Raw genomic sequence first — 13,091 nt, 5'->3', positions numbered from 1 at the left:
CTTAAATGTTGCCTGAATGCTGTTGGACCAAATAACATCCATTATGAGATGACAGACATCTGTTGCCATTTGCACTGGATCAACTGCTGTACCTACTCAACAGAATTTTTTGAGAACTTGTTTCCAGATGCCTGGCAAAAGGTGTTTATTATTGTCTCTCCTAAGCTGGGGAAGGATCCAAAATCCCCAATAAAAACCAGTTGCTCTGACTAGCTGCTTGTATAAGATTCTGTAAAATATGGTAAGCAAACCATTAGCAAGTGGATTCCCTCCAAAGGATCAGTCAGACTGGGAGATCTGCCAACTTCCACCTTGGAGAACACAAAAAATACATCCGCTGACATGACTATGGTCAGTAGATTTAAAAACCCACGTAATCTAAATAAATATGGTTGTGTTTAAACTGTTCTGATATGGCTAGGGGAAGAGTCATAAACATGCCCACTTGAAGAACTTTCACTACTGCAACAGAATTATCTGCATTCTGTTCTACTCTACTCATACATTTCCAGGAATGATCTGGTAGCTTCTCTGTGTCATTATTCTCTTGCTGGTCAAGGAGCCTAACGATTTCGTGAAGTTGCCTCGTGTATTATCTAGCAATTCACTTGCAGTACCATTTACCTTCTGTTTCCTTGAATAGGAGAAGTTCTCAGGCTCTGCAGTGTGTTTTATCATGCTTTTGCAGATAAAAATGAGGTGGGAACATCAACTGGAAAACTTTACTTAACAGACCAACACACCACATTCACTTCAGGTTTCTAACAAGATGGTGATTTCCCAAGCATTGTATCTGTCAATACTGAGAAGTTTAGTTGGCTGTGCTCTCTAGGTTCCCAAGAGCACTGTTTGCAAATACATTATGTAATATTGAGTATAAAGATAAATTGAGAGACCAGGTTTGTTCTAAGCTAGCAGACATGAAAGGAGATATGATGGACATTTATAAGTTGTTGAGAGGCATTTATCAGCTAGACATTGGATGTTGTTACAAGAGACCATCTCTAGAAGATGCATATTTGTGAAGTAAGTAAAGGAATTTAAAATAATTTTTCAGAAATATAGTTGGGTAAGGAGAGTGAATTGAATTCCTGGTGAGGTATGAAGTATTGTTTTGCAAAGAATGAAATGATCTCTTCAATAAACATAGATAATCAGGATGCTTGAAGTAATTATTTCAAAAAATTAGAATTTGTTGTTATTTTAGGTGGAAAGAAATAAGCTTGCAAGAGAAAAACAGCTACGTGAAGAAACTGAAAGAGAAAAAGCAGAGTTAGAACAAAGGTTATTACAGTATCAAGAAGAGGCAAGATTAGCTCAGGAAGCTCTGGTAAGGAAAAAGATAATTTTATTGCCATAAATGTAACTGATTTAAATGAATATTTAGTAACCCTTTTTTTAGTGTACATTCATTATATCAGGTATTATAATAGGTAAACACAATATTTTATTATTAGTGTCTTATGAAGACATTTCTTCCATATTGGTTTATTGTTTGTCTGGTGTTGAATTTAATCAACTCATGTCCTCCTTCTTCCAAAGCACTTAAATTGCCACTGCTGACTCTTTCTTGAATATAAATGATTAAAGTTCTTTTCCATTATCTTTATTTCTAATAAGGTTCTTCCACAGGCACCATCAGATCAGTGCCCTAATTTTCCTCAAGACCATGATATCTGTGGTCTCGGTCTTTGTTTTATTTCTAACCTACTCTTGGGTGCATATGTTAATATTGGCTTGACATTTTAATTCATTTACAGCTATTCCCCAAGTTTCAGAATGTTTTTGTTCCATAAATGTTTACATAAGCCAGAATTTGTTCAACTACATGCACAAGTATAGTACAGCAAATAAGCCAATGATGAGAAAATATCTAGGCATAGAAATTAAGAAAATTGTTTAGACCTTGGGTTATACTTTATTTGAAAAGCGATAACAGCAAAAAAGTATCACCACATTAACACTGAACGGCAACAATTTTCTCAAAAGGTAGAGATAGTTAAACATTGTAACTTACTGCAATCCAAGTCTGATTTCATCTCACTCAATGTAGAATTTCCATAAAAGGTGACAAAGCATTTACTGATTGATAGTCACTGGACAGGTATCACATCATCAGCTCACTAGTTCACAACAGTCTTACTTCTTCAACAGTCTTACTTGTATTTGCTTGTTGTTAGTGCCTGCATGCACCTATCATAGTTTTATGTTCCCATGAAGATGGCAATATAACATTGCCGAAATATAGGAAGTATTGATTAAAGTTTTCTCTTAATTAATATTTAGTATATGTTTTAATTAAAAAAAAAAAAAAAATCAGCTAACGCCTTTTTATTCCCGTATACGGGAGTAGGCGAGGCCATTTAGCCCTATCTAACTTTTGGAGACTGAGTGGGCAGTTCAATCTCCACTGGTACCAATCGGAGATAGATGGCCCAAGGCTATTACTAATTAAGCGGTACACAGTGAAGAGACCACGAGATGGCGGCTCAAATGTGCCGCCATCTCGTGGTCCCTAACATTAACACAATATATTTAATGTCTGAAAATAATGTGGGTTCTACGGTCGATTTTCTTGAGTTTATGGGACGAAAAACCCGAGTTTCCGGGAAGAAAAACCCGCTTGCCCGTGCCAGAGATCGACTAACTCGGGAACCGGTCGAAAAAAGGCTTAGAAAAATTTCCTCTAGTCGGCGACTAGATTTGAACCACCAAACCCTTTCTTCGTGCGGTCAAGCGCTGTAGAGTGCAAACGCCACTTCTACTGAGCTACACAGGCATGTTTTAATTTCCTGAAATAATTTAATAGTCATGTGTTACCAACGTATAAGCTTATCAACAAGTCTTACTTCCTCTCAGTCACTTTTCAGATGTGATTGGAAGTAAAATACTGTAATTGGAAAAGTGTCACTAAAGATGCAAGATGATGCTGTTGCCATCAACACAGTAACAGTGATGCAGGTGACTGATAATAATTCAACTGCCTTGTGAATAATGCTGTAGATCTTGAAGAAATCATTTTACATCACATCATAAACTACGGACTCATCTTAAGTGATGTCTAGAAGTCTTGTTTAGATCTCTCAACATAACCGAGTTCAACTTTTCAAATATTCCTGGAAGGCAGGTGACCCATGCTGCACATTGTCACCTCATTCTTCAATTATTAATATCCAAGTGTATTGATCCAATTGCTCTAAATTTTGTATTTAACTTGTAATCCTTAATTTATTTACCACCCTGAAGAGTCTATTCATTGTGGAGCAGCCTAGACTGTGTTTTTTTTGTATGGTTATTATAATTTCAACGACTAATAAAACTGAGTCCTTTTATCAGTAGTTTTCTTAATCATATGGCCCATTTTCATTATTTATAAATGGAAATAGATAATTTTCCAACCTGCCTCTTGCATTTGTCTTTTGCATATACTTTTATTTAAGGTTTCATTAACACCATATCGATTTAGTGTTCGAAACAGTTTTTCCTTATCACTTTACTTTGAAACATCTGCACAGCACTTTAGTAGAGATCTTTATTATAATACCATAATTTCTTGACTGTTTGTTGTAAAGTAGAAATGACATCTAGAGAACTCTGATTTGGCTTATACCAGCTTCTTATTTTGTTTTTCCCCCTTATTTTTTGCTTTTATATCATTGACTGAGTTAGTTTGTCCTAGAGCTGTTTTTTTTTCTTCTCTGAGTACTAAGTTTTTCTTCGCAAATAAAAGGGAAAAAAAAGAAATGATGAACATTTTTTGCGGCATATCACTTACTCCAGTTAATATAACTGGCAGTAGGAATCGAGTAATTTATCCAGGTCATGTCATTGCTACCATATGTGTATTAATGTCTCCTGGTCGAAATAATATATTCTCAATGACAAGCAGCAGGTAATGGCTATAAGTTGGTAGCAGAAAACTATATTTTTTACTTAATATATTTTAAACTTAGTACTCAGAGAAGAAAAAAAACAGGAAACTGTTTTTTTTTTTTCTTCTCTGAGTACTAAGTTTTTCTTCACAAATAAAAGGGAAAAAAAGAAACGATGAACATTTTTTGTGGCATATCACTTACTCCAGTTAATATAACTGGCAGTAGGAATCGAGTAATTTATCAAGGTCATGTCATTGCTACCATATGTGTATTAATGTCTCCTGGTTGAAATAATATATTCTCAGTGACAAGCAGCAGGTAATGGCTATAAGTTGGTAGCAGGAAACTATATATACATTCAAGTTCGTGCGTGTGTGAGAGAGAGATAATGGGCAAAGGCAAACCTGAGTGATTTCATATGGACATGTTAGTAAAAGTACCCCTGAGATAACTGCTGTGCTAAGAAGATGTAAAGCTTAGAAAACATCAAATGGGGAATGATATTGAAACCTGACAGGCAGTTGAAGAGTTGTGATATATCCATAACTGTTTGCCTGCTAGGATGATTGCAGGTAACAGTGTCTTATTAAAATTAAGGGGATATTAATCCCACATTGTTTTAAAACCGAATAAGAAACTCAAAGATTGGAATCAGAGATTTTAATAATGTTTATATTGCTGAAATAAAGCCTATTGGCTCTTTATATTTAAGTTACAGTGTCTTATGTTTATGGAATAGCCAGTAATCAGCTAGAGAAATATGGATGTTGAAATACAACATCCATATCTCAGGTATACTAGGAACTGTATGATAAACACTTCAGTGATGTGGCTGGAAAGATTTGACCATCGTGAGAGGTAGATGTATGTTAAAATGAAATGAATATGCCACAGTTGCTTCGTTTTATTTATTTATTTATTTATTTATTTTATCATATCTATGAATCCTACCCTTGGTAGAAACCTTGAAGAGACAATGGCAGAATCAGAAGAAAACATTGATTTATATAGCTAGAGAGGCATGTGGTTGTTTTCTGCCAGGAGATAGAAAAATCAGAATTCTATGCTGAACTCGGGAAGTTACAAAGAGGTCATCATGGAAAAGAAGGAAGCCTGTTATTGAAGTTCCTAGCAAATCAAGTCAGTATATGCTGCTGAGAGAATATATACAAAACTGTAACAAAGTAACACATTGTGCAAAAACAGCTAAGCAAAAGCCATAGGAAGACTTTGGTAAGAATATAGAAGATAAAATATAAGGAAGGTGGGCAAATATTTTGGAGGCTATTGAAAAATATTATAAATGGAGAACTGTAAAAGTAATATGATAATAATAGTGACATAAAAACTGAAGGTATTTTAGATGCCATACATGGTAGAAAATATTCAAGAGAAATGCAATCAAAGTACATATCATTATTTGAAACAGCCATCAAAATCTCAAATATGGAAAGGCAGCTGGAGTAGAGTAGAGTGGAGAAGCTGAATTATTTGCCATCAATCAAGACCTAACACAAATAGTCAGTCTACCAACCAGAATACCAGACAATCGTCATCATTCTGCCAATGTTCTTGACCTTTTCTTAACCAATTCTCCCTCCACATACTGTGGATGTCTGCTCTCCCATTGGCAACTCTGACCACAATCTTATTCAAGTGTCCTTCTCTACAGTTTGTCCTCTGCCCATCCAATCTCAGCCTCATACCCTGTGGCACTATAATTGTGCCAACTTGGATGACCTCCAGAATTTTTATGCTGTATTTCCATGTTCAGATTACTGCTTTCGCTGTCATGATCCAAACACCTGCACTGACCTAGTAATCGAAATAGTCTTCATTCTATACTCCACTGCAAATCCCCAACCTGTATCCAAACTAGATATGTGCCTCTGCCAGCCATGATAAAAAAATGCAACTTATGTTCAGTGGCTTAAATTAAAAACTCCAGCTTCTCATTCAGCTTACACAACAGCTAGAATAGAAATATGTGTAAAAAAAAAAAAGTAAAAAAGTTATCAGTGATTCTAAAGCAGACTTTGTAAGAATGGAATGCAATAAACTCACTTCCTGCTCAACTGGAAGTCAAACTTTCTGGTCCCTTGCTAATGCTGTTGGGTGTAGCTTCTGCCCTTCCATGTTGCACCCCTCTTGCATCCTGATGGCACTATAGCAACCTCACCCAAGGAGAAGGTAGACCTCTTGGCATCAGTTTTTTTCTTTCAACTTCTGCCTTGATGATCAAGCCAAATCACATGCCATACTTGCACAACCTACCCACTGTATGCCTCCTCTGAACTTTCACCAAAAGGACATCAGAAAAACCTTCATTAATCTTATACTAATAAGGTTCCTGATCCAGATGGTATTCTGGTTGTGCTCAAGCCTTGTTCTCTAGAATTGACATCAATCCTGTATCGTGTACATAAACTTTCATATTCTACTGGCATCTCCCCACCAGCACGGAAGCAAGCCCATATCTAGCCTGTACCCATAAAAGGAAGAAAAAAATCAGATCTATCGTCTCATTGCGCTCACCTCAGAGTACTTTTAAAAGTAATGAAGAAGGTTATCAACAGCTGGCTTCTTTGTTATCTGGAGACTCATCAGTTAATTAGCAATCACTAATATAGGTTCTACCATTCTCATTCTATAGCCAACTTCATAGCTAATCTCACCTACCTTTGGACTATAAGGTATTTGATGGTGTGTGGCACCAAGGCCTGAACAAACTACCATCTTTTGGTCTTCTATACTTCTATACTCTGTAATTGGATTGCCAGCTTTCTCACTGGTCATTCATTGTGTGCCATCGTGGATGGCTTCCTCTAATCAGATTTCCCCATTAGTGCTCAAGTGCATCAGGGTTGTGTGCTCTCATTCATGCTCTTCCTCCTTTACATCAGTGATCTTCTTTCTCTGACTTCAAATCCTATTCACAGCTTCACCAATAACAGTACTCTTCATACCTCTTCATCATTCAATAAACCCTGCAGTACTCTGTTGTTAGATGCCTCAAGATCTTCCATACCAGTGACTGGAACACTGATCACCTCATTATTTTGAAATTGGATGAATACAACTTAGTAAATTTCAGTGCCAAAACTAATTCAAGCCTTCCTTATTGTCCACAACAAAAATCCCTCCTCATCTCCTCTCATTTTTGATAATGTTGCAGTTTTCTTTCAAGATCAACTTTCTCTTCTTGGGTAGACTGTCACATCCAGTTTATCCTGCTCAAACTTATTACTCACATAGACACCTTAGTCTCTAAAAAGCTTGATGTTCTTTTCTGTTCTAAACATTACTTCTCTTCCTCTCAATTCCTGGCATTCTATAAGTCTCAGATCCATGCAAGTTTGGAGTGCTGTTCCCACATTTGGGGTGGAGCACCCAAGACCTCTAAAAATTCTTGATATATTCAGAAAAAGGCAATCTGCTTACTAGACAACCTTTCCCCCACAGATTCCCTTTAGTTACATTTTCATAAGTGCTCTGTTTCAGTGCTGTGCCTTCTATAGTTATTTTCATGGGCATTGCTTCTCTGAATTGACTACTACCATAGAAGAACTAGAGCAGCCACTGGCCAACACATATATTGTCCAGCTTCGAACACACTGAACTAACTTCGCAATCTGCTTCATTCATTCCATCCATCTCTATTCATTGGAACAATCTTTCCCATACTGTTGTTCTCCTGACTACAACCTCCTACTCTTTAAGAAACATATCCACAGACTAAATTTTCTCCATAATCATTCATCTGCATATGGCATTGTAGTGTTATAAGTCTTGTGACTTTTCATGTAGGAGGTCAACATTAAAAAAAAAAAAAAAACTAACTATAAATGCTGAAATGTGGAGAGGAAAAGTTCCATAGTTGGTGGCTGCATTACAGTTGGTATTTCTCTAAGTTGGAATGTTTCACTGTTCAGGTAAGATTTATTCAAACATACTTGAGAATAGACTAAAAAAATTGTGGAAACTTGGAAAAATTAAAAAAATCGAGCCAAGTTTTGGTCAAATAGGGATTGTCAGAATCACATTTTCACTTTAAAACACATAGTTAAGAAATCATTGGAACATAACAGTGATCTGTGTTTAAGATTTGTAGATCTAGAAATGATTTATTTCAAGATGCCAAGAGAAAAGGTATTAAAAATGCTACTGTGATATGCTGTAGAATAGCAGATTACACAGAGTAATACTTCGTAAAAGTAGTAAATCTGCGGTTAGAATTGAAGAAAGTACAGAAACATAGTTTGATCTAAAATATTGTAAAAGCCAGGGTGCACACACAATATGTGTTCTTCACCATTTATTGGATCATATTATGAAGGAAAGTGCCATTAAACCTAATATCAAAATTGGACATGATAATCTTAGCCCTTTACTTCATGTTATATGATGTCAAACTCTTAAATAAATCCAGTACAAGTCTTCAGGATTTCTTGACTAAATTGAATAACTACTGTAATAAATTTGGCATGAAAATCAGAAATAAAAAGACAATCATCATCATCATGCACATTGTTGGATCGTAGCTTCTGTTCAATCAAGTTTTTTCGTCTTATAATTCTCTCTCTCGTTAGTATTTAACTAGTTATAGGCTGATATATCATCCACACATGAAGAAAATTTATATTATACTGCGCCACTCCATGTTCTGAATTGCATGAGCAACTTTGATAAATCAACCATCAACTGTACTAGATTATTATAAAGCTGATTTTAGGCCGAGGTTCTCTTTATTATATAGGGTTCCTGCTAAAATTCGAATTATTTTAATGAGCGGTGCAATGAAAAAATCAGGCAAATACAAGATTCAATTCAATTAAAATTATTTAATGCAGTGTCACATAAATTGCATCATAACACAGTATTCCAACAGGGACATTACAATTAAACGAATATTGATACTAGTTACTACCCAGCTGAGCTTAAAATTTATGATTAAAAACTATATTAACAGATCTTATTCTTCTTGTTATAAAGAACTTCTATCACAACTTTACTCTGACCAAGGTTACATCTCAAAACATTTTAAATATCAAATCAGTTCAAGATATTCAGAAAGAATACAACTCATAAAACATAAGACATTCATTGTAATTCTCTAAGCTCAGTCAATCAAAATTAGTTCTTGTAAGTTCAAGATTCCTAAATTACAACAAATAGGCTTCTCAATATTTTCGTTCAGTCAATGAACACCTAATTGAATAATATAGCATTTGTCACTTGAAGAGGGAAAAGTCTTAGCACATCACACATTAAATCTTGACTTGCTGAATACAGCAACTGGGAATAAATTACTTTCGGAGGAATTAATTTTCATTACTTCTCACTAAGTATAGTAAAGGTATCTTACCAGGATATAGCTTCATCGCATCATAAGGAGATCGAACAACATCTTTAAAGTCCTTGCTGACTTTTACTTTCTAGTAACACAAACTTAAAAGAATCTTCTATTTCCACGATTGATTTATAGACTTGGGAGAATATAACCTTTTTGCACTTGGTTTAAATTATCTACCATTTTTTTCTTTTCTTATACATATTATCCTATATCCTGCACTACTCCACTGCTAGGCGTTAGGAAGTTTTGGTAGAAATCCAACTCCAAAAAAAGGTAAGTTAAAATACCAAGCAATTCCCGGTTCTTTTTATTCCGATTTCGGCACATCAAAATCCCCCTTCAATCTCTAGCTACTGTTCTCTTCACTACCCCACTCGTTTCTCTTTTTTACTTTCGTTTTCGTGTCCACTCGTTTCTTTTTTCCTGCCAGTAACTGGTTTGCATCAGTTTAGCTCACATCGAACTTGCTTTTCCCTTGGTTTATACTAGTTCACGCGCTAAGAGAAATTTGCATGATTTCTCACAACAACCAATCAAATGATATCACAAGGAATCTTCTGGATATATTAAAATTGCATACATTACAGTTTCATCATCAAATTACTGACATGTACCCTCAAGGGGTGTATACAGGATATGATAGTATTACATGAAAAATTTACATCATTGCTTACTTCCTATCTACAATTTTCATCCAAATCAGTCTGTTACTTGTCAATACTGCAACATTATCAGATCTTATATTTCTATCGTCTAAGGCACTTTGTACCATATCAATCCACCTATATCTTGGTCTTCCTCTGGGTCATTTTCTTGCCAACCTGGCAGAGAATACTTGTTTCACTAATCTTTCCTCGCCCATTCTGTTTAAGTGACCATACCACCTGAGATTAGCTCTGCTAATGCATGACTGGATGCTGACAACGTCAGGTTCTTTCCTAATATCTTTGTTTTTAATATGATATTAATATGATGCCATCTGTTCATGCCGTAATCTTTCTCAGGACTCTCATACCTGTGGTCTCTAGTCTTTGGTCAAGTGTTTTACTTCTCAGATCCATAAGTTAAAACTGGTTTGAACACTGTCTTGTATACACTAATTTAGTGGTCCTACTAATTTCTCTCTTATTCCATATGAATTTATTCAATTGACTGCCTACCATACCAGCTTTGTTGATTCTGTTGTCTATTTCATTATTAATTTACCATCTTCAGCAAAAATCGTGCCTAAGTAGCTGAAATGTTTTACTTGTTCCACCAGTTCCCCGTTCACAACACAGTTGACATTTTCAACAATTCTACCTATTTTCATAGTCTTTGATTTGCAACTCAAATAAAGACTAAGTATTGCTTGATATAATGCCCCATTGACACCATATAACTGTAGCGTATTGAATAGCTTCTCTCTTGGCACCTTGTCATATGCCTTTTCCAGATCGACAAAACTTAAATACAGATCTTTGTTATATTCCCATGCTTTCTCAACTATTTGTTGTAAAGTGAAGATTTGATCCTTACAGCCTCTATTTGACCTGAATCCAGCCTGTTCTTCACCAAGCTTTTCTTCCACAATTCTTTTCAACCGTTTCTCAAGTATACTTGCATATATCTTACCAGGAACACTCAGTAGGAATATACCACTGTAATTCTCACATTCAGTTTTATTTATGGTACTATGAGAGCTCTACTCCAATCATCTGGAATTCGTCCCTCTGTCCAGGATTTCTGAACCATGCAGTGCAGCCACTGTAAGACTTTGCGGTTACTTTGCTGAAGTATGGTGGTCTTACAGTGCAGCTACTGTAAGACCACCATACTTCAGCATTTCTGATCGAATATCATCTACTCCTGCTGCCTTTCCACATTTCAAGCCTTTGATGGCTTTTTCTACTTCAAGTATTGATATGTATTCCTGACTGCATGGTCAGTATTTTTTTGCCACTGTGCTATCATCACTGCTTGTTTCTTTTAGCAGTTTTTCAAAGTAATTATCCATGCTTCAAGGATATCTTTTTCTCCTGTTTTCATATCACCTTTATCATCTCGAACTCCATTTATAGCACTATTTCCTCCATTTCTAAGCTTCTTCAACAACCTCCAGAATATCTTATCACCCTCTTGATATTTATTTTCTATGTTCTTGCCAAAGTCCTCCCATGACTTTTAGCTAGTTTTACACGGTGTTTAGCTTTCTTACATTTGTCTCTGTATTCTCTAAGAGCAAAAGCTGACTTATTTGCCAGGAACTTTTGATATGCTTTCTTCTTTAACTTCCTGTGTCCACCATGGAGTTCTGAATTTTCTATTCTTGCAGACAACCTCATCACATGCCTCTCTGGCTGAATCAATTCTTCAAGGCTTGCCACTGAATCTCCAAGGTTTGGTTTCTGTTCTCAAACTCTCATTTTTTCTTCTTTGTGTATTTTAGTCTACAGTTTACATCTGAGAGCTGCTCAACTTTTATTTGCTTTAAAACTTTCTTACATGTTATTCTTTTCAATATGAAATTCAATTTTATCCTGCTCAAGACGAGTTGTCAAAAAGGTGACCCATAAATTATTAGTAAAGTAAAGAGCCAATAAGCTTCATTTCGGTGATGTAAAACATTATTACGTTTATAGTTACTATATTCGGCATGAAACTCTTTGATTCCGATCTTTGAGTTTCTTATTCGGTTTTAAAACAATGTGGGATTTAATATCCCCTTAATTTACATAATGTGTTACATTGCTGAAATGAAGCCTATTGGCTCTTTACTTTAAATAATTTATGGGTGCACCTTTTTGACAACTCTTATAGCAGAGTATATAAGTTCTTTTCGTTATACCCTTAGTATTATACTTTGGTCTAGCTACTCACTGATTAGATCTCAATAAAGATCGACACCGGTTTGGGTAGTGACCTCCCACCATAATGTATAACATCATACATCTCCTAGGAGATGGGCTTTACATTATTGAAAATACTAAGAATAGCGATCAGAACTTTCTCCACCTTTGCAACGAGTTGCCCTAGTTTGTATTACGTACTTGAACTATGTGCTTTAGCTTACGCTAGTAGTCGCCGATACGTTTATAGTCACTATATTCAGCATGAAACTCTTAAATTCCGAACCTTGAGTTTCTTATTCGGTTTTAAAACAATGTGGGATTTAATATCCCCTTAATTTAAATAATGTTTTACATCGCCGAAATGAAACCTATTGGCTCTTTACTTTAAATAATTTTCTATAGAAGTTTACCATTCCTAAGTACCTTCGTACTTGTCTCACAGAGGTGGGAATTTTCGCCCTTAGAATGGCAGAGATGTTTTCTTGAGTGGGGACTATTCCAGCTTCACTGACAACATGTCCTAGGTATTCGGTTTTCTTCATGAAGAGTTTACATTTTGAGCACTTCAAAGATAGATGTGACAAGTTCAGTCTGTTTAATACATTATCTAAGATTTCTTTATGTGATGTTAGGTCTGGGGTGTAGATTAATAGGTCATCTTGATGAACACTGTACTCTCCATCAGACACTGAAAACTCATAGCTGAGTTTCTGGCCCCTTGAGGAACCAACAGAGTTGGTATTTTTGTCATCGATGGTGAAGGCAAAAAACTGTCTGTCCTCTTTTCTAAGAGGTATCTGAAAATAGCCAGAGTTCAGGTCCAATTTCGAAAAGTACCTTGCTCCTTCTAGTCTAGTCAGAAGTTCTTCTATTTTACATAGAGGGAAATCAGTGGGCTTTGTGACCTTATTTATCTCACAGATCTAATATAAATCTCAGATTTCCATCAGGCTTTTCCGTCAACAAAAAGGGGCTATTCCATCTGGAATTAGACTTCTCTATGATCCCAGCTCTTTCATAATCATTTAGAAG

The 13,091-nt window shown here is 35.7% G+C and overlaps 1 protein-coding gene across 3 annotated transcripts in view; it reads left to right on the top strand.

Annotated features, from left to right (window-relative positions):
• The window catches only part of Mer (ezrin/radixin/moesin family protein merlin), a 488,739-nt gene that overhangs the window by 275,974 nt on the left and 199,674 nt on the right, over nucleotides 1-13,091 (top strand). For all 3 annotated transcript variants that reach the window (XR_016548261.1, XR_016548262.1, XM_090392086.1), the window contains exon 9: nucleotides 1,208-1,330. Coding sequence is in view for 1 of the 3 variants with exons in the window: in XM_090392086.1 (XP_090248212.1) it covers nucleotides 1,208-1,330 (123 nt within the window). In the remaining 2 variants the exon portion in view is untranslated. The remainder of the gene's footprint in view (nucleotides 1-1,207; nucleotides 1,331-13,091) is intronic.

The sequence above is a fragment of the Typopeltis vanoorti genome, chromosome 4 (genome assembly GCF_054136105.1).
Source record: "Typopeltis vanoorti isolate ZY-2024b chromosome 4, IOZ_Tvanoo_1.0, whole genome shotgun sequence".
NCBI lineage: Eukaryota > Metazoa > Arthropoda > Arachnida > Uropygi > Thelyphonidae > Typopeltis > Typopeltis vanoorti.
The sequence above is the reverse complement of the archived record's forward strand: the minus strand, read 5'-3'. Positions and strand labels throughout refer to the sequence as shown.